Source organism: Syngnathus scovelli, chromosome 7 (genome assembly GCF_024217435.2).
Source record: "Syngnathus scovelli strain Florida chromosome 7, RoL_Ssco_1.2, whole genome shotgun sequence".
Classification (NCBI taxonomy): domain Eukaryota; kingdom Metazoa; phylum Chordata; class Actinopteri; order Syngnathiformes; family Syngnathidae; genus Syngnathus; species Syngnathus scovelli.
The window spans coordinates 17855470-17877377 of NC_090853.1; the positions used below are offsets into that span (position 1 = coordinate 17855470).

At 42.3% G+C, this 21908-nt stretch overlaps 1 protein-coding gene across 3 annotated transcripts; it reads right to left on the minus strand.

The window, feature by feature from the left end:
* Positions 1-257: 257 nt before the first annotated feature.
* On the minus strand, positions 258-21432 carry lhx1a (LIM homeobox 1a). Of its 3 annotated transcripts, none has more exons than XM_049725888.2 (5): positions 20581-21432; positions 19340-19563; positions 18630-18913; positions 16573-16738; positions 258-1613 (listed from the first exon to the last, which is right to left on the minus strand). In XM_049725888.2, exons 1-5 carry the CDS (start codon positions 20748-20750, stop codon positions 1345-1347), a joined length of 1113 nt encoding a protein of 370 aa, XP_049581845.1. In that variant the 5' UTR covers positions 20751-21432; the 3' UTR covers positions 258-1344. The 3 variants fall into 3 exon arrangements, with proteins under 3 accessions (XP_049581845.1, XP_049581844.1, XP_068507466.1); XM_049725887.2 differs by having other exon boundaries at positions 258-1724; positions 20581-21431; XM_068651365.1 differs by lacking the exon at positions 258-1613 and adding an exon at positions 15760-16155 and having other exon boundaries at positions 20581-21431.
* Between the last annotated feature and the right edge of the window lie 476 nt (positions 21433-21908).

The window sequence follows — 21908 nt, forward strand, 5'->3', positions numbered from 1 at the left end:
GCTGAATGCAATGCTTTATTATTTTTCTGACCTTTAATAGAGGTTCAGTAAGCCGGCTGAAATTTGGCTATTAAAAGCAAAATGTGTTTTAAATTCCTCATTCCTGTTTAACACTGAAATTGAAAGAGTATGACTGGCCATGTGGGGTTGAGATTCATAGAAATGTAGTTTCTTAAAGCGGCATATTTAATCATCAACCTTTTAATATTACGGAATATTGGAATATTTCTCTTAAAGAAATAAATATAAAACCTGGATATGAATGTCATTAACATTTTTATGAATGTTTCAACAGTTCAGAAAATTCATAATGAAAGTATGTCTTGTCTTAACACATTCCTACAAGTGATGATTAACAGGAGTTGTGCTATTTTCTTATTTGGCAACTACTTATGTTTGGTTAATTTTTTAAAAACGATCTTCTGTAAACAACATCTTGTACAAACTAGCACAGTGAACCACAACCTGAAGAAAATGTATTTTCCCCATACAGTATAAGTTAACTCAGTACAAAAATGTGGTTGGTTGCTCGGTACATTTACATGGACAGGATTCTAAAACATAGACTTCTGAACTCCTGAACTTTAAATTGATTACGTAAACAGTTGACTGTTTCAAGTTCCTTTAAGAACCCGAAGTGAGGATTTTTACAAAACAGACTTAAAAAGTTTAGCAAATCAAGTCCACTTCCGTTTTAAATAAAGGGTTGGAAATCCACAGAGGACGTTTTGTAATGTTGGCCTTTTTAAGGCAGCTTTCCCCAGATTTGGTGGGAATTCTGAAAGCAAACCATTAAGTCTACATGGAGGAGTGTATTCTTTTCTTTTGAAGAAACATGGTGTCAATATGGCAGGACTGAGTGAGCCAAAGGGTTTTGTGGAACATTCGACTAAATACAATGTATATGTCTAATGCCTGAAACATTGAGTACTGCTCAGCCAGCCTACGAGTCAGTTAGTGCACCTACAACCTTTAACCAGGTTATTATCTGTCTGTAAAGCTACTGATTTCCATAACGGGCGGTAATGATATTTTCCGTGGTCTGGACATATAAGAGATCGTGAAACTTGATTTTCTTATAGCAGTGATAAATGTTTTGTCATGCCAAGCTACTGACAAGCAGTGGTATGTCCCTCATATGCACAAAGAACTATGGAGGCTGTCAGTTCAAACAAGTTCTGTTTTGGGTTAGTTTCTTATTAAAAATGAATAAATAGGAAATTATACAAAAATGTTTTGTAGTATTTCCTTAACCCTGTTGATATTCATGCCTCAATCGAGCCCACAGCAAAATGAACTCCAGTTAGTAATTTTTCATCTTCAAGAGTCCAGTCTCCCAATGAGCTACCACACAGTGGCTTCGTTCATTTCCATGGGTGGATGTGACAAATGGTTGTTGTATCCGCTGCTATTCAAAGACAGTGAGGTAAATGGTGGGCTCGGGCCAAACACCTCAGTGGAGCTATTATGGAGAGTTCCCGGGATGCCAGGCTCTGGGCTTGGAGAGTCCCCAGGATGGTGGGTCATAATATCAGAGAAGCGCTGCACTTCACTGGATGGATGGTGCCCTGGTAGGGGGTGGTCCATACCACCGAGGGGTGTGCCTGTGGGGCCTGAAGAGGGCACAAAGGGGAGATCAACTGGGGTTTGGGCCTGTGATGAAGGTGGCCCCTGAGGAAAGAAGTTATAGTTTCCTCCTGGACCATAATATTCGCTTTGATAATCTGCAGAATGAAAAAGACATTAGGTTCAGAAAAAAAAGTTGCAGGAATAATACATCAGACATTACATTTTACATTTAAAAGGCATATTCCTGACTGTCTTGGAAGTTTGAATTTGTCCCAAAAGAAGCTCCTATGTAGGCATATCAAAACTGCTGAGTAAATATCAGGAAGTCAGCAAGCCAGGCTTTGGTCTATCTATAATAGACAGGTCCTGAGGAAGGCTAATGATTTTCTGAATTGTCCTAATCATTTGAGCTTTTGCACACAGGCTGTTGGTCTCATTTATTCCAAGTGCAATGTAGGTATTTACTTAATGGCAAATAGTCCTTAGGATGTTCCTGTTATCTGCACCTATTATACCTATATTGTTTTATACCTGTTGTACATTGACTATAAAGGCATTCTATTCTATTCTATTCTATCCATCCATCCATCCATCCATCCATCCATCCATCCATCCATCCATCCATCCATCCATCCATCCATCCATCCATCCATCCATCCATCTTCTTCCGCTTATCCGGTGTCGGGTCGCGGGGGCAGCAGCTTTAAGAGGGACTCCCAGACTTCCCTCTCCCCAACCACTTCATCCAGCTCATCCCGGGAGATCCCAAGTCGTTCCCAGGCCAGCTGAGAGACATAGTCTCTCCAGCGCGTCCTGGGTCGTCTACAGGGCCTCCCGAGGGTGGCATCCAGGAGGCATCCTGATGAGATGCCCGAGCCACCTCATCTGGCTCCTCTCAACGTGGAGGAGCAGCGCCTCCACTCTGAGTCTCTCCCGGATGACTGAGCTTCTCACCCTATCTCTAAGGGAGAACCCGGACACCCTGCGGAGGAAACTCATACCGGCCGCTTGTATCCGGGATCTCGTTCTTTCGGTCACGGCCCATAGCTCGTGACCATAGGTGAAGGTAGGAGCGTAGATCGACCGGTAAATTTGCCTTTTGGCTCAGCTCTCTCTTCACCATGACGGACCGGTACAGCATCCGCATTACTGCCGACGCTGCACCGATCCGCCTGTCGATCTCACGCTCCATCTTGCTCTCACTCGTGAACAAGACCCCAAGATACTTGAACTCCTCCACTTGGGGCAGGATCTCATCCCCGATCCGGAGAGGGTATTCCACTCTTTTCTGACCGAGGACCATGGACTCGGATTTGGAGGTGCTGACCTTCATCCCGACAGCTTCACACTTGGCTGCAAACCGCTCCAGTGAGAGCTGGAGATCACAGCTTGAAGAAGCCAACAGCACCACGTCGTCTGCAAAAAGCAGAGACGCAATGCTGAAGTCTCCAAACCGGACACCCTTAGCGCCTCAGCTGCGTTCTAGAAATTCTGTCCATAAAATTTATGAACAGAATCGGTGACAAAGGGCAGCCTTGGCGGAGTCCAACCTTCACTGGGAATGAATCAGACTTACTGCCGGAAATGCGGACTAAACTCTGGCATCGATGAGTTTTATCAGTTGGCTCGGCACCCCGTACTCCCGAAGCACCCTCCACAGAACTTCCGAGGGACATAGTCGAACGCCTTCTCCAAGTCCACAAAACGCATGTGGACTGTTTGAGCAAACTCCCATGCCCCCTCGAGGAAGCTGCCGAGGGTATAGAGCTGGTCCACTGTTCCACGGCCAGGACAAAAACCACACTGCTCCTCCTGAAGCCGAGGTTCGACCTCCCGACGGACCCTCCTCTCCAGCATTCCAGAATAGACCTTACCAGGGAGGCTGAAGAGTGTGATTCCTCTGTAGTTGGAACGCACCATCCGGTCCCCCATCTTAAAGAGGGGAACCACCACCCCAGTCTGCCAATCCGGAGGCACCGCCCCCGATGTCCACGCAATGTTGCAGACCTGTGTTAGCCAGGACAGCCCCACAACATCCAGAGCCTTTAAGAACTCCGGGCGGATCTCATCCACCCCTGGGGCCTTGCCCCCAAGGAGCTTTCTAACTGTCTCAGTGACTTCGACCCTAGAGATTGGACAGTCCACCTCAGAGTCTCCAGGCCGTGCTTCCACAATGGAAGGCATGTTGGTGGAATTGAGGAGGTCTTGGAAGTATTCTCCCCATCGACTCACGACGTCCCTAGTCGAGGTCAGCAGCACGCCATCTCCACTGTAAACAGTGTTGACGGTGCACTGCTTCCCCCTCCTGGGATGCCGGATGGTGGACCAGAATTCCCTCAAAGCCGTCTGTAAGTCATTCTCTATGGCCTCGCCAAACTCCTCACACGCCCGGGTTTTTGCCTCAGCAGCTGCCGAAGCTGCGTTCCGCTTGGCCATCCGATACCTGTCAGCTGCCTCCGGAGTCCCGCAGGCCAAAACAGCCCGATAGGACTTCTTCTTCAGCTTAACGGCATCCCTTACCGTCGGTGTCCACCAGCGGGTTCGGGGATTGCCGCCAAGACAGGCACGGACCACCTTACGGCCACAGGTCCGGTCGGCTGCCTCAACAATGGAGGCACAGAACATGTCTCAATGTCCCCCGCCTCCTCCGGGACGTGGGAAAAGTTCTGCCGGAGGTGGGAGTTGAAGCTCATCCTAACAGGGGATTCTGCCAGACGTTCTTAGACCCTCACGGTGCATTTGGGTCTACCTGGTCGGACCGGCATCTTCCCTCACCATCGGAGCCAACCCACCACCAGGTGGCTATCAGTTGACAGCTCCGCCCCTCTCTTCGCCCGAGTGTCCAAAACATGCGGCCGCAAATCCAATGACACGACTACAAAGTCGATCATCGAACTGTGGCCTCGGGGGTCCTGGTGCCAAGTGCACACATGGACACCCTTATGTTTGAACATGGTGTTCATTATTTACAATCCGTGTCAAGCACAGAAGCTATTGTGGGCACACAAAAAAGTGAGAATGAAATATAATAACTAGAAAATGCAATTTCTGGAGAAATTGCGTGTGAAGGCGAAGACCATGAATGGGAATTTTTAAAAAAATTGCACCACAATTTTTTAAAATTTGTAACAATACAAAACCTAAAGGTTCAAGAGGTTCAATTTGGAGATGAAACGGGTAAAATCGGAAAACAAATGTAAAAGTTAGAGCAAATGTTATATTTAGGTCACATATGATTTATTTAAGGCACTTCTTGCTGAAATAAGGTCAATTCCGGTTTATTTGGGGCACTTCCGGTTTAATTTAGTGCACTTCCAGTTTAGCTGAGGTCACTTCCGGTTTATTTGGGGTCACTTCCGGTTTAAAAAGTTCACCTCCGGTTTATTTGTGTCACTTCTGGTTTGAATTGGGGCACTTCCGGTTTGCGTGAGGTCACTTTCGGTTTATTTGGGGTCACTTCGGGTTTACCTGAGGTCACTTCCGGTTTATTTGGGGAACTTCCGGTTCATTCTGGGCTCATTGGGGGCACTTCAGGGTCAATCCAAGATGGCCACCACACTGGAAGTGGGGGTCAAGGGTTGAATTGTGTAAGCATAGTGGAAGTGGGGGTGAAGGGGGTGAATATGGTAAGCATAAGGTGAACAAAGTGAATACAGTTGGAATGGGTTGAATCGGTTGAAAAATGTAGAAATTAGAGTAGAAAAAACACATTTTGGAGAGTTTGGTTGAATTTCAAATTTGAAAGTTTGGAATTTTTGGTAAGTGGGAAGTTGTGGTATAGGTAGGCAAAAGAAGAATAGTTGAAAGTTGGAATGGGTTGAATCGGTAGAGAAATGTAGAAATGAGAGTAGAAAAACAAAATTTTGGAGAATTTGGTTGAATTTCAAATTTGAAAATTTTGAATTTTTCGTAAGTGGGAAGTTGTAGAATAGGTAGGCAAGAGATGAACGATAGAAAGTTGGAATGGGTTAAATCGGTTGAAAAATGTAGAAGTTGGTTGAATTTCAAATTTGACAGTTTGGAATTTTTGGTAGGTGGGAAGTTGTGGAATAGGTAGGCAAACGATGAACAGATGAAAGTTGGAATGGGTAAAATCGGTTGAAAAATGTAGAAGTGAAGTTGTGGTATAGGTAGGCAAAAGATGAAGAGTTGAAAGTTGGAATGGGTTGAATCGGTAGTGAAATGTAGAAATTAGAGTAGGAAAACGAAATTTTGGAGAATTTGGTCGAATTTCAAATTTGAAAATTTGGAATTACAATTGAAAGTTGGAATGGGTTGAATTCGTTGAAAAACGTACACATTAGAGTAGAAAAACGAAATTTTGGAGAATTTGGTCGAATTTCAAATTTGAAAATTTGTAAATACAATTGAAAGTTGGAATGGGTTGAATCGGTTGAAAAATGTAGAAATTACAGTAGAAAAACGAAATTTTTGAGATTTTGGTCGAATTTCAAATTTGAAAATGTGGAATTACAATTGAAAGTTGGAACGGGTTGAATCGGTTGAAAAATGTAGTAATCAAGGTAGAAAAACGAAATTTTGGAGAATTTGGTCAAATTTCAAATTTGAATGTTTTGAATTTTTGGTAAGTGGGAAGTTGTGGAATAGGTAGGCAAAAGATGAAGAGTTGAAAGTTCGAATGGATTGAATGGGTAGAGTAATGTAGAAATTAGAGTAGAAAACCGAAATTTTGGAGAATTTGGTTGAATTTCAAATTTAAAATTTTCGGTAAGTGGGAAGTTGTGGAATGGGTAGGCAAGAGATGAACAATTGAAAATTGGAATGGGGACGAATCGGTTGAAAAATGTAGAAATTAGAGTAGAAAAACGAAATTTAGGAGAATTTGGTTGAATTTCAAATTTGAAAAAGTGGAATTTTTGCTACGTGGGAAGGTGTGGAATAGGTAGGCAAAAGATGAACAGTTGAAAGTTGGAACGAGTTGAATCGGTTGAAGTATGTAGAAATTAGAAGTGAAAAACGAAATTTTGCGAAATTTTGTGAAAGTTTTAAAAGTGAAAACGTAAAATTTTTGAATTTGGCAAGTTTGGGAACGTCCTCTATGTGATTTGATTGTGTTGAATGATCTGAATTTCAAACTGGAACCACGTAAATGTGAAATGTTGAATCTGCCATTAAGAATGAATGGGGAAACATTTTTCGTAAATTTGCGAATTTTGCGAAAACGGAAAATCTTTGGAACAAGAAAAATGTAAGCACCCAATGGAATACGTGAAAAGTGGAACGGACTGAATCGGTTGAAGTATGTGGAAGTAGTTAAGTGCCAAAAAAGTGGGCAGAATAAGTAGAATAATAAAAGACAGAAATAACAATAGTGTGGAGGTGAAGACCTTCACACTAATAAAGGACAGGAATAACAATAGTGTGAAGGTCTTCACCTTCACACTAATAAAGGCAGGAACAACAATAGTGTGAAGGTCTTCACCTTCACACGAATAATAATAAAGGACAGGAATTACAATAGTGTGAAGGTCTTCACCTTCGCACTAATAATAATAATAATAACGGACAGGAATAACAATAGTGTGAAGGTCTTCACCTCACACTAATAATAATAAAGGACAGGAATAACAATAGTGTGAAGGTCTTCACTTTCACACTAATAATAATAAAGGACAGGAATAACAATAGTGTGAAGGTTTTCACCTTCACACTAATAAAGGACAGGAATAACAGTAGTGTGAAGGTCTTCACCTTCACACTAATAATAATAAAGGACAAGAATTACAATAGTGTGAAGGTCTTCACCTTCGCACTAATAATAATAATAATAATAAAGGACAGGAATAACAATAGTGTGAAGGTCTTCACCTTCACACTAATAATAATAATAAAGGACAGGAATAACAATAGTGTGAAGGTCTTCACTTTCACACTAATAATAATAAAGGACAGGAATAACAATAGTGTGAAGGTCTTCACCTTAACACTAATAATAAAGGACATGAATAACAATAGTGTGAAGATCTTCACCTTCACAATAATAATAAAGGACAGGAACAACAATAGTGTGAAGGTCTTCACCTTCACACTAATAATAATAAAGGACAGGAATAACAATAGTGTGAAGGTCTTCACCTTCACACTAATAATAAAGGACAGGAATAACAATAGTGTGAAGGTCTTCGCCTTCACACAATAAAGTGAATGGTGTAGAATAACATGTGTGAAGGCCATCGCCTTCACACAATAATAATAATAAAGGACAGGAATAACAATAGTGTGAAGGTCTTCACCTTCACACTAATAAAGTGAATGGTGTAGAATAACATATGTGTGAAAGCCATCACCTTCACACAATAATAGAGAATGGTGTTGAATAACATGTGTGAAGGCCATCGCCTTCACACAATAATAGAGAATGGTGTTGAATAACATATGTGTGAAGGCCATCGCCTTCACACAAATAATAGAGAATGGTGTAGAATAAGACCTGGTAAGGTCTATTCAGGGGTGCTGGAGAGGAGGGTCCGTCGGGAGGTCGAACCTCGGATTCAGGAGGAGCAGTGTGGCTTTCGTCCTGGCCGTGGAACAGTGGACCAGCTCTACGCCCTCGGCAGGATCCTCGAGGGTGCATGGGAGTTCGCCCAACCAGTCCACATGTGTTTTGTGGACTTGGAGAAGGCGTTCGACCGTGTCCCTCGGGAGGTTCTGTGGAGGGTGCTTCGGGAGTACGGGGTGCCGAGCCAACTGATAAGGGCGGTTCGGTCCCTGTATCACCGATGCCAGAGTCTGGTCCGCATTTCCGGCAGTAAGTCGGATTCGTTCCCAGTGAGGGTTGGACTCCGCCAAGGCTGCCCTTTGTCACCGATTCTGTTCATAATTTTTATGGACAGAATTTCTAGGCGCAGCCGAGGCGTTGAGGGGGTCCGGTTTGGGGACCTCAGCATCGCGTCTCTGCCTTTTGCAGATGACGTGGTGCTGTTGGCTTCTTCAGGCCGTGATCTCCACCTCTCGCTGGAACGGTTCGCAGCCGAGTGTGAAGCGGTCGGGATGAGGGTCAGCACCTCCAAATCCGAGTCCATGGTCCTCGATCGGAAAAGGGTGGAATGCCCTCTCCGGATCGGGGATGAGATCCTGCCCCAAGTGGAGGAGTTCAAGTATCTTGGAGTCTTGTTCACGAGTGAGGGGAGGATGGAGCGTGAGATCGACAGGCGGATCGGTGCAGCGTCGGCAGTAATGCGGACCCTGTACCGGTCCGTTGTGGTGAAGAGAGAGCTGAGCCAAAAGGCAAAGCTCTCAATTTACCGGTCGATTTACGCTCCTACCCTCACCTATGGTCATGAGCTATGGGTCGTGACCGAAAGAACGAGATCTTGGATACAAGCGGCCGAAATGAGTTTTCTCCGCAGGATGTCCGGGCTCTCCCTTAGAGATAGGGTGAGAAGCTCGGTCATCCGGGAGAGACTCGGAGTAGAGTCGCTACTCCTCCACGTTGAGAGGAGCCAGATGAGGTGGCTCGGGCATCTTATCAGGATGCCTCCTGGACGCCTCCCTGGGGAGGTGTTCCGGGCATGTCCCACCGGTAGGAGACCCCGGGGACGACCCAGGACGCGCTGGAGAGACTATGTCTCTCAGCTGGCCTGGGAACGCCTTGGGATCCCCCGGGATGAGCTGGATGAAGTGGCTGGGGAGAGGGAAGTCTGGGAGTCCCTCCTAAAGCTGCTGACCCGCGACCCGACCCCGGATAAGCGGAAGAAGATGGATGGATGGATGGATGGTGTAGAATAACATATGTGTGAAGGCCATCGCCTTCACACAATAATAATAATAATAGAGAATGAAGTAGAATAACATGTGTGAAGGCCATCGCCTTCACACAATAATAAAGTGAATGGTATAGGATAACACAATTTGCAAATTTGCCCCACTCCTCCAGCACTCTGATCTGGGCCGATCTGGTAGTCTCTGGAGATGATCTGTTTGGCTTTACAAAGATTTTGCAGTTGGACGTCCAAGTCCCTTGTATCTTCCCTTACTTCTTCAGTTGACAGGCTCACCATGCAATGGATGCATTTTGTTTGCTGAGATTCTCGTCGATATAAACATTTCCATCCATACATTAACTGTACCGCTTGTCCCCACGGGGGTCGCGGGCATGCTGGAGCCTATCCCAGCAGTCATCGGGCAGTAGGCGGGGTACACCCTGAACCGGTTGGCAGCCAATCGCAGGGCACACTGAGATGAACAACCAGTCGCACTTGCACTCACACCTAGGGACAATTTGGAGTGCTCAATCGGCCTGCCAAGCATGTTTTTGGGATGTGGGAGGAAACCGGAGTGCCAGGAGAAAACCCATGCGGGCCCGGGGAGAACATCCAAACTCCACACAGGGCCGGAGGCTGATCAGTGCGCCACCGAGCCGCCGATATAAACATTTGATCTCTTTATTTTTTTTTCCCTGTACCAGAAAAGCAATTTTGTACTTTTGTACTGCTTGTGAATCTCAGTAGTACAGTCGCTGACTCGACCACCGGTGACTCTTCTCTTGGGAAGCAGGTAGCATGAGTCAACATTTGCGATGCTTATTGATGTTAAGAACTCCACCATTTGCTGTTCCACGAATCAGTTGTCCTTCTCATCCACATTGCTTTGATGTCTCAGTTGCCCGGCATTGTTTCTAGGTGAGATCTTGAGACCAATGATGATCACATCATTGATCTTGTACTGCTGATCAAGCTCTTCCACTTTTGAGCAATTGGTCCATCTTGGCATTCTCATCTTTGAGGAATTGGATGTCCTTCATCCTAGCTTCTATCCTCTTCAGTTGCTCCTTGCTTTCTTCAAGAGCATCTTTATGTTCTTTATGAACATCAACAGCTTTCAGGCGATTTTTTATTTCTTCCAGGCACTCAGCCATTGCCTGATCCTTAGCAAGATCTTTCTTTGACAAGTGAATTTCTTTGTCCTCTCATTGGTTCAGCTATGCTTCACTTCTGATTGGTTGAGCTCTCTGTGCACTGAACATTTACAGTGGAAAATGATAACAGACCATGACTTTGTCCAAATATCTATCCTTATTCCCTAACTCCTCAATCACCATAGATGTGCACGTTACCCTATTTTCCAATCCTCCATCCCCACCTCGGGCCCCCTTCTGTCCTCGTGCCTCCATCCTTATTCATAAAAGAATAATCCCCCATTTTGGTCCTTGACAAGGGTTTCCAACCCCGGTCCGTCCATTGTCAGGGAAAAAGAAAACATTATTTCATTTTATTTTTGGAACACGGTCCACAATTTTCAACACTGTATAATTGTGTTTGTTGATTGGGTCAACTCTGTGTAGGTGAGCTTCTCTGATTGGTGGCTCTTGTTCCTGACTCAGCTAACCAATCAGTGCAGGGGAGAGAAGCCTGAGCACAAGCTGCACTGACTTAACCTGGAGTTTATAAGGAACTCTGTGTGTTCATGGCTGGGCTGACTATGACTATGACAGTATACCTCACAAAACACTCGAGACTGACTACCTCAACTGAGTAGATGAACGAACAAAAAAAAACAGCTATGGTGAAAGTGCTAGTACACATGAATAATATAAGTCAGGGTTTTTTCAACTGGTTTTGTCCAATGGACGACCATTATAACCAAGAAGCAACTCGCGGACCACTCCTTTGGCGGAATATTTCATTTTGCACCGAAGGAGGATAGACCTATACAGGCTATTAATTTGCAATTGTCTGTCTATTTTGGGAATCTTGGCTACATTTGACATAATTTGGATGGGTAAATGATTCACAAAATTACCTGAAAAATAACTCAAGTCTAAATAATAAATCAATCTTATTTTTAAAAATGTTACAATTATTTTCCATTTCCAACTTCACAGACCACCTGTAACTAGACTAGAGGGCTGCGGACCACCAGTTGACAATCCCTGATTTAAGTGAGTAATGATGGCTATGGTGAAGTGCTAACACAAAGTGCGTATACTTAAACACAAAGTATACTTAAAATAAAGGCAGCAGTACAAACACACAAAAGGTATAGAGACTGACTGACAAGATAACACACACAAACCGACACGCCAGCTAGTGATCAGAGCAGTGATCAGAGCAACGAGTGAGCATCCAGTCCACCAATGAGGAGGGAGCATCCACACAGCTGAATTTACATACATAATACAAGAATCAGATGTGAAGCAGAAAGGAGAGTGAAAACGTAGGTGGGTCCAAGCCAAGCATCGTAACACCAAGAAACATTTAGCTGCCAACACAACCACCGTCGGTCACCAGATTGACTGGAGATGAGGAGTTTTTTGATGAGTCTTTTCTGCTTGAACCAAAGGGAAATCCCTCCTTCTGCATCCAAACACCATGAATACGCACAAGACAAGTGGCGTGTCATGATATTTCATATTTGGTCTGGCTTTTTCTTTCAGTCGTTAATCGACCCGGTTACAGGGATGGACGGAAACCCACTTCCATCCTTGCTTAGTCCATCCTTTTTCAAAAACTCGTCGTCCTTCACCCATAGAATCGACATCCATCAAGGACGGACATACAGACCGTTCCATCCCAGGGACGAAATGCCCATCACTGTCAATCACTATGTGTGACAGTAGTTATTGTCCTGTTATTAGATAAATATGGATTGTTGACTGCTATACTGTAGTGTACTGGTTCGGAGTTGATCTAATGGAAGATGAGCTTGAACTGTTTCTTGCTTTAGTTATGCACATATTCTTCCACAAACACACAAAATGCCTTCATTGCTCTGTAATGCCACAAAGTTAAATTGCATCTCTGTATATTACTTTGCATCATGATAGTGCTGGTGTTCCGAGGTAGATTATGTGGTCCTCAACATATATATATTTTTTGCCACGGACCGGTTCATTCTAGTACATGATTTTCTCGCACTGGCAAGCATTCGCTCAACGGGGGTGGGTTGGGGGTGTAAAATAAAATTTTAAAAATGCCAGGGTTTCCTGAAGTACTGTGTATTCCTCATTGTGGGATCACTACTAAGGGGAGATGTCATGTGTTCCTCTCTGGAAGTTAATCAATGACAGGGGCGTGGAAATTTATGCTATCTGCTAATCACATGAACACTATAGTAACATGTTTTGCTGTACGTTTGCAAAGGCCTAGTTACCGTATTTTTCGGACTAAAAGTCGCTCCGGAATATAGATCGCATTAGCCATAAAATGCACAATAACGTGAAAAAAAACATACAATTCGCTCCGGAGTATAAGTCGCATTTTGGGGGAAATTTATTTGACAAAATCCAACACCAAGAACAGACATGAACGAGCAACAACAGGCTAAACAATAGGTATGCTAACGTGACATAAACACAAACGAAGAGCTGAGAACAGGCCTGACGTAACATTCAGAGTTATTCAAAAAACTATTACATAAATAACACGTTTATAAAACCAGCTGTGTCACTCCAATTCATTAAATCCATCGATCGTCCTTTATGTCAACAATGGGTGACGGTGCTTGCACTTCAAAATATTCCACAGGCTGATATAACGATATATAAATTATATATCAAATAACTATTATATAAGCAATAATATTATCAAACCCTCTGTGTCACTCCAAATCATTAAATCCATCGATCAAATTCCTCGTCCTTTGTCAACAATGACGGGCGTGCGCCCTGACGTCAGCCTCGTCGTTATTCCACAGATCTAGTACCGTAATTTCCGGACTATAAGTCGCGGTTTTTTTCATAGTTTGGGTGGGGGGGCGACTTATACTCAGGAGCGACTTATATATGTTTTTTTTTCACAAATTTTTACTTGATCATTAAGACATCACTTACAAGTATAGTTGACCACTTCCCATGTTATTTTTAGTATAGTTGATCACTTCACATGCTTTTATTTCTTTATCTTGAACATATTCAAAACATAAAAAATAGAGAAAACATCAAATAAAGCAATTAACACTTTAAAGCACCATATCCAAGTCCACTGTCTGCTGTATGTACACTTGCTCCATTTTTGCTCCTCTTATATTTATTATTATTATTTATTATTATTTGTTTATTTATCATTTATTCAATACTCTTATTTATTCATTGTTAGTGCCTTCTTGGGTTTTTTTGTGTTGCTTGTATGCATATGTGTACTATCTCACCGAGGGATAGTGGAAATGTAATTTCAATCTCTTTGTGTGTCTTAGTATATAAAAAAATATATCGACGATAAAGCAGACTTTGACTTTGATAAAACAACCAAAAAAAATTATATTTTCAGACGAAACTGGATGAGGGCGCTCTAAATTTTACCGTTGGCCGTGACTCATCAACTGGGTGGGCTTAAGAAAAATGGCACCAAAAAGAAACTCATATTTTGCAGGTTACAAACTTCAAGTTGTAAAATATGCAGCTGAAAACAGTAATCGAGCAGCAGAAAGAAAGTTTGGAGAACCGTGATGTACCAATGGATTACTATTTCAAGTGACGTCAGTAGCGCGGCGCGCCGGTTGTTTACATACAAACGTGCCCACACAAGGACTACCGGCATCATTAGCGGTGATCATTTCTAAGTGACACGGAGGACAAAGAGTTTGAAGGAATTAAGGATTTGGAGTTACATAGAAGGTTTGAAAAACTATTATGGCTTTTACGCACGCCCGGTCTCTACTGAGTCGGGGGCCGACGCTCGGGCGAGTGGCTGTCCGCGAACGGTGCGCGGGGCTCGGACATGGCCATTACGCACGCCCGGTCTGTCTGGAAGTCCACGCCGCCACACGCTTGGAAGTTTGTTTTGTTTAATAAAGAGCCGTTTACCAAACCTACGTCTATCCTTGTACTTTGTTAACGCTACAATATAGTTATATAGTAGATCTGTGGAATAAAGACGAGGCTGACGTCAGGGCGCACGCGCGGCGATGTTGACAAAGGACGAGGAATTTGATCGATGGATTCAATGGAATTAAAGTGCACGGATGGTTTGATAATATTATTGGCTTGTATTATAGTTATTTAAAATATAGTTTATCTATCGTTATATGAGCCTGTGGAATATTTTGAAGCGCAAGCGCCCTCAGCCGTGCGCACCCATTGTTGACAAAGAACGATCGATGGATTTAATGAATTGGAGTGACACCGATGGTTTTATAAACATGTTATTCATGTAATAGTTGTCCTTAATCACTCTATATGTTACGTCAGGCCCGTTCTCAGCTCTTTGTTTGTGTTTGTCACGTTAGCATACCTATCGTTTAGCCTGTTGTTGCTATTTAATGAATTGGAGTGACACCGATGGTTTTATAAACATGTTATTCATGTAATAGTTGTCCTTAATCACTTTATATGTTACGTCAGGCCCGTTCTCAGCTCTTTGTTTGAGTTTGTCACGTTAGCATACCTATCGTTTAGGCTGTTGTTGCTATTTAATGAATTGGAGTGACACTGATGGTTTTATAAACATGTTATTCATGTAATAGTTGTCCTTAATTACTCTATATGTTACGTCAGGCCCGTTCTCAGCTCTTTGTTTGTGTTTGTCACGTTAGCATACCTATCGTTTAGCCTGTAGTTGCTATCATTTAGCCTGTTGTTGCTCGTTCATGACTGTTTTTGGTGTGGGATTTTGTCGAATAAATTGCCCCCAAAATGCGACTTATACTCCGGAGCGACTTATATATGTTTTTTTTTCACTTTTTGGGGCATTTTATGGCTGGTGCGATTTATACTCCGGAGCGACTTATAGTCCGGAAAATACGGTATATAACTATATTGTAGCGTTAACAAAGTACAAGGAAAGACGTGGGTTTGGTAAACGGCTCTTTGTTTAACAAAACAAGAGTTCAACGAGCCAACAACTACTGAACTGTAACGATAAAAACATATACAAGTTGCTACACGAAATAAAATATATCAAATAAATAGTTAACCGCCACACGGCCCCAAGCACCGGCGTCGACTTCCAGGCGTCTGGCGGCGTGGACTTCCATCCCCGGAGGTAGCACTTACAGCCACGGAGGTGGAAGAGAGCTCCATAGAATAGGACCGGGCGTGCGTAAAAGCCATGGCCGAGCCCCATCCACCGTCCCCGGACAGCCACCCGGCCGAGCACCGGCCCCCGACTTCCATCCACGGAGGTGAAAGAGAGCTCCGTAGAGTAGGACCGGGCTTGCGTAAAAGCCATAATAGTTTTTCAAACCTTCTGTGTCACTCCAAATCATTAAATCCTTCAAACTCTTTATCTTCCGTGTCACTTACAAACAAAGGCGCTAATGATGCCAGTAGCCCTTCGTCATCTTCGTCCTCGCGTGATCGAATCTTTGTCCTTTATGTAAACAACCGCCGTGCCGCGCCACGCTGCTGACGTCACTTGAAATTCAAATTACAGTAATCCCTTGCTACATCGTGGTTCGTTTATCGCGGTTTCGGTTTTTTTATTTTTTTATTTTGAAAATTTATGAAAACATTCACATATAAGTTGCTCCCCAGTATAAGTCGCCCCCTCACCCAAACTATGAAAAAAAAAAACAAAAAAAAAAACACAATTTATAGTCCGAAAAATACGGTATACTCGCGCAGGTGACAACTTCGGTGGTGTATCACGTTACCGGCGCATTAGGTCGTGCAGCACCTCTACGACCACTCTGCAACACATGACACGCACACGAAAATTGTAGCTGCACGCCAAATATCTTAGTTGAAGAAACATGCTACTTTTGATAGTGAATATTTTGGAGGTAGGCTACAAGGGTTCACCTGACACCACCATGTTTGTTGATGTGTGCATGCATTTGAGCTTTGCTATTACTGTACTTTGATAACTTACTTTCTGAATACTTTCTTAATAGCAAAACATTAAATATAAACCATAAATGTTTGGACAATTTCATTTGTAGTACACTAGAAAAAAAATAAATATAGTGAAGTCATCTGTCCGTAAACAGTAGCTACATAGACCATAAAACAAAAGGGTAATTAATAGGGGAGTGTGAAAAGCAATTAAATATCTTGGATTTGCAAAAATGGGAGGGAATGCCACTTAGAGTGAAAGTCAAACACACCTCCATAATAAGAGAAAGGCCCATTCGGGATGAGCTCTCCTGGCTCCAGGCGGTCAACCAGCGTTCTCATCCGCCTTGGGCTCCTGAAATACGCATGCCTGCGGGCTCCCAGTGCGCTCAACTGCTTCATACGCCTCTCTTTGGAACGGCGATTCTGGAACCAGACCTGCATGTACATTTACACACAATCAGTAAATGTGCAGTCGGCAATTTGATGAACATTTCAATGGCACACATTGATGTGCACAGAGAGAGAGAGAGAGAGAGAGAGAGAGAGAGAGAGAGAGAGAGAGAGAGAGAGAGAGAGAGGGAAGATGAGTCAAATAAATGCTGACATTCTTAAAACTGCTGGGGCAAAAACAACTCAATTTTGGTTAAAAATTGTACCAATCCAGAAAGTAGTCAAAGTTGGGTCAATTTCACCCAAACTACTTGGGTTGGTACAATTCTTAACCTAGCAGTTTTAGGGATATAAGATTTTTGTCATAATTTGTAATCTGTAGCCTACTACCTAACTTTTTTATAGAAGCATTGTGGCCATTTGTTATTTAGTCGTATTTGCCTGTGTGTTACGCCAAGCAAACATAGAGTAAGTTCACTCATTAAATGCAAAAAGACCAAACCAACAATTGTCACAGTCTGACATTTCTAGTTGATTTGCAACTTCACAGTTTCCTCGTGTGATTTTGTAAACTGCGATACAGTGGTTGATCACCAATAATCTACTCTAAACTGTTCAAACCTATCTCATCTAATCAGCTCTCATGAAAATTATTATTGTAAACAAATTACAATAGCTAGCTCGATAAAATATACAACCCCAAACAAATCATATAAGTAAATAAATTAGTACACAATCATAAATGATGCTATTCAGCCTTTAGTTACACTATGAGATTAATCAAACAAAAATATTAAAAGTCTATGAAATGAAATATATCATGAAATGTGTGGGTGTTTTGTTTTGTTCCTTCATCCAGTATAATTAGAAAAACACGTAATCACAGAAAACTACAATTACATAAGTGTTGTACCCTACAGAATGCCACTCAAAACTGAACATGAAAAACTTCTTTAAAAATGAAGGCATGTTGTCATTGAGTCTGGGTCTTATTTCGCCACGGGGTGAGTGTGACGTTACACGAAGTGGTAACATTAAATCAAATCATAATAACAAATTAGCTGTAAAATTAGTAATATTACAGGAACCCAATAAAAAAATAGTAGCATTCCATATCGAGCATTTGTTGCTATAGTTTCCATAAAATTTGATTAGGAAGCTAATAAAAAATAGCAGCATTCTAAATCGATCATTTGTTGCTATAGTTTCTATTAAATTTTATTAACTGTGCAAGAGTAAATATTAGTTTACAAGAAAACAACAACAACAACTCACAAGCTTACAGCTTGGCTAACGTCAGATCAGCTGTGCTATGCCAAATCCCGTCCATGTACATGCGGAATTGAAAAAATTGACAGATTTCCCATTTTGTGATCAAGTTCACCAAGCCATCACTCTTTGCTTTAGTGAATTCCATGTGACGTGTGAAGTTTGATGGAATAAGCAGTTTGTTAAAAGGTGGAAAGGAGACGCGATAAGGAAGAGGCGTGAGGATGTTTTGGTGGTTGGGGGTTGAGTTTGTCTGATAGGACGACCTAACTGCATTGCATCACACCTATTAATGAGTGCATAACATGCAAGCCCACTCATTAAAGTACGAGTGCTTGAAGAATATTTTATACGTATATATGTATGTGTGTGTGCGTATGTGCGCGCGTGTGTGCGTGCGTGCACGCGTACGTGTGTATTTTATTTATTTATTTATTTATTTATTTATTTATTTATTTATTATTTATTTATTCAGTTATTTTTCACTTCTGCTGAACCATTCTAGGTTTTGTCAACAAAATGAAAACCACAAATTTTCCATCTTGTAATTGAATTGTGAACGTTTGAGGTGAATAAACAAATATATTATTATTCATTACCTGTGGGTATGATGCCTGGTGAGAAATTTCTGTGATAAATACATTTGACTTGACTTGTTTCCTTTTACCTGAATAACCCTCATGTTGAGGCCAGTCTCCTGTGCCAGTTGCTCCCTGATGTGTCTGGTGGGTTTGGGTGTCGCAGCAAAAGCTGCCTTCAGCGTTTCCAGCTGTTTAGCCTTTATTGTTGTCCGTGGGCCTCGTCTCTTGCCACCCAGATTCTGGTCGTCATTCTCGTTGTTTACAGTTTCCTTATCCGAGAGGGCAGCAATCTCTGTTTCCTTAAGAACCACGTCGTCCTGATGGGGGTCTTGTGAGTCCGGGGATAAACTCGGGTCGCTGCACACCGTTACTATGACATAAAATCAAAATGAGAACTAAAGTGGGACAAAAAGCTGCGCGCACATGTGTGAGCATGTGTCAAATTATTTCAGAAATGTATATTGTAGCATCTCATTTCAAATTAGTTTAAAAACCCGTGTGAGAGATTCCTGTCGTAGTTGTATTTGGCTGTGTCAGAAACAAAAAAAAGTGATCTTAATATCCATTTCGAGGAGCAAATCGTGTAATAAACAATTATATCAATTTTAGATTCATATATTATTTGACAAAATCTCAAAACCTCTCCACCACTCTGGTTAGGCCCATCACATCATCATCATTAAATTATTATTTTTATCATTATTTTATATTTATCATCATTGTTAATTTGTCTTTTACATAATCCATACACAGCTGAGCAAAATGTGCATACATGCATGCAGCGGGAGCTCCTTACCTGAAAGGAGGTTTGTGTCTTTTACAATGCCGTTGCTCATGTAATCGTCTTTGCAAACGAATTTGCTTTCATCTATGATGTAGAGCTCTTCTCCGGTCGAGAGCTGCTTATTGCACATCATGCATGTGAAGCAGTTGAGATGGAACACTTTGTTTCGAGCCCTCCGGACCAAGTCGTTTGGAGAGATGCCCTGCGAACAGCCTCCACACTTGGTGCCGAACCGCCTGCACGAGGAAAATACGTATGCTTGTGTTACTGTACATGTAGGCAAAATTTTAATGGAATTTGAATTGTGACACCATTCAAAATGGAACCGAACCAATTAAATAGCAACATAGTGAATGATTGTCTTGTGAAAATATTTTAGCATATACAAATCACTACAAAAAATGCATCTCAGGCTCATTTGATTTGCCCAACTTCCCGGATAAAATATAGATTGTGAATATTGTTTCAGAAAGGTCTCATTTGTTGAACATCATCTTAGCCGTGAACAAATGTTGGTATTATTTTTTAACATTAACAACCTTAATATTTATATTGTGTAAATAAATTTGTGGCATACAGGGTTTAATTTAATGTTTTTATTTTTCAATACTCAGTTGTACTACACTTTTAAAATGTGAAAGATTTATTGAAACCCAAAGAATATAAAGAAAAGTACATTTGACACTAGTAATTACTTAAGTGTTAAACTATGTGTATTGAGGGGCACTGCTTGTTAACTGCCGTCTACAATTGCATTGTTTGTGGGCGTGATCTTTTTCAAACTGTTTGCTATTCAAATCCACGGAGCAAGCAAACACGGAGCAAGCAAACACGGAGCTGCGTCTCTTGTGGCCCGGGTTTGATCCTTAGCGCTTCACATAGCTTGTTTAAGTGCGATTTCCTCAATTTCCCATCAAGCCTCCCTGCTGAGTCAACGTACACGCGTTTGATGGTTCTGATGTTTTGCATAAGAATCCAAATTAGGAAGCTTTTAATTACTTCAGCCTACTCGAAGCTTATTGTTTTACAGCCCTCAGTTTAGTCTTCACGCACCCGCTGTGCATTTATAGTTCATTCAAAAAACATGATATGATGACAGGACTACATTGCGTGCTGTTTAGATAAAGACATAGATATATTTCAGTTGAAAATAGAATTTCCCCGTGTGGGACAAATTAATGAATATCTTATCTTTACCAAAAATGTCTTTGCATATTAATATATTGTTAATACAATTTTAAAATCAAGCTTACCCAAAGAAGTCCTTTTTGCAGTACAGTCTCCCATCTCGAGAAAAACATTTCTCCGTCAAATTGCATTTGCACTCGCAGCACTGGACGCACTTGACGTGCCAGGCTTGGTCCAGCACATTGAGCAAAAAGCGGTCCAAGATAGGCCTTGCGCACCCGGCGCAGTGTACCATCGCTTTGACTGGGTTAAAACTCCGTTAATAGTGCTCACACACAACAATTCAGCAATACAGGCCAAGCAATGGCCGGCTTATTAGCCTTGTCATTCGCCCGGGGCTCCTTTCGGTCAATGTGCGTGGAGACGCTTGTCGATTCCGTGTCACCAAAGATTTCTTCCTGCATGCGCAATGAAGGTTTACCGTCCAAAACGCAGAAACTAATTAATAATGGCTCCGTTATGTCACTGGTGGAGAAAGAAACACTCCCTTGTTGGATCCGGAGAAAACAGTGGCGTAAAAAAAAAAAAAAAGTAGATTTCAGCACCTGGCTCCGAAAAGAGGTAACCTATAGCCGAGTGCACTTAGACCTGGTTTGGCTTTTCTGCAGAAAAAAAACTTGAAGCGGGTAGTGCTGGACACGGCAACTAATTGATGAAAATGTCTCAAAATGTAGATATGTCACACAACCAAACGAGCGCTTGAAAATGATGCAAATTACGCTGGCATCGTAGCGTATCCACAGTCAACGCGTCTTTGTGTTCTGCTGGCCAAAGATGCGCTGGTGTCTCCAGTCAATCGGTGTAAGCAGGGATCCGTGCCCTCGTCGCCTCCGTTCGCATTTGTTGTGATGCGATAGGTCTAAAGTACAATGCCTATCTCCGGAAACTCTGAACCTGCCATATTGCTAGCCCTCTAGCGTCATTCATCGACTGGACCAATAAGCGCTGCTGCGTCATATTCATAAGCATCCAGCAGCCCCACCTTAACTCACCATGCTTGGCTGCTATTCAAGCCTCCTATCGCCAAGTTTCTCCACAAACTCATTATATGTTCATGAAATTGTATGAAGGGACCAGTGGCGGCTCATGGCGAGCTGCCATGGCAGAAGAGGTGACTTTTTTTGGCTGTTGAACAAATTGTCCTCTTTGCGGGAGGGGACTTGGAGGAACATGCGCAGGTAGCGTCTCCACAGGACCCGTGAGCCGGAGGTGCATGTTGCATGTTCGACCCACAAATGGAAATTTGAAACTTGCACTAACTAAATTTGTTTTAAGAATGTTGTCAGTAGAAATGATTCGAAGCATAATACAGACGTTATTGAGGGAATTCGTGACCCGTTTTCTCTCTCTCGAAGCGGCAATTTTTTTCCAGCGCTTAACCATTATTGGCTGA

Bases quoted from the DNA above. Each gene is read 5' to 3' on its own strand.
- lhx1a (XM_049725887.2), bottom strand. From the start codon at position 20,750: ATGGTACACTGCGCCGGGTGCGCAAGGCCTATCTTGGACCGCTTTTTG. The intron at 19,564-20,580 runs GTAAGCTTGATT...TTCCTCGTGCAG, and splicing joins TGCAAAAAGGACTTCTTTGG to GCGGTTCGGCACCAAGTGTG. The intron at 18,914-19,339 runs GTAAGGAGCTCC...TTTATGTCATAG, and splicing joins AGACACAAACCTCCTTTCAG to TAACGGTGTGCAGCGACCCG.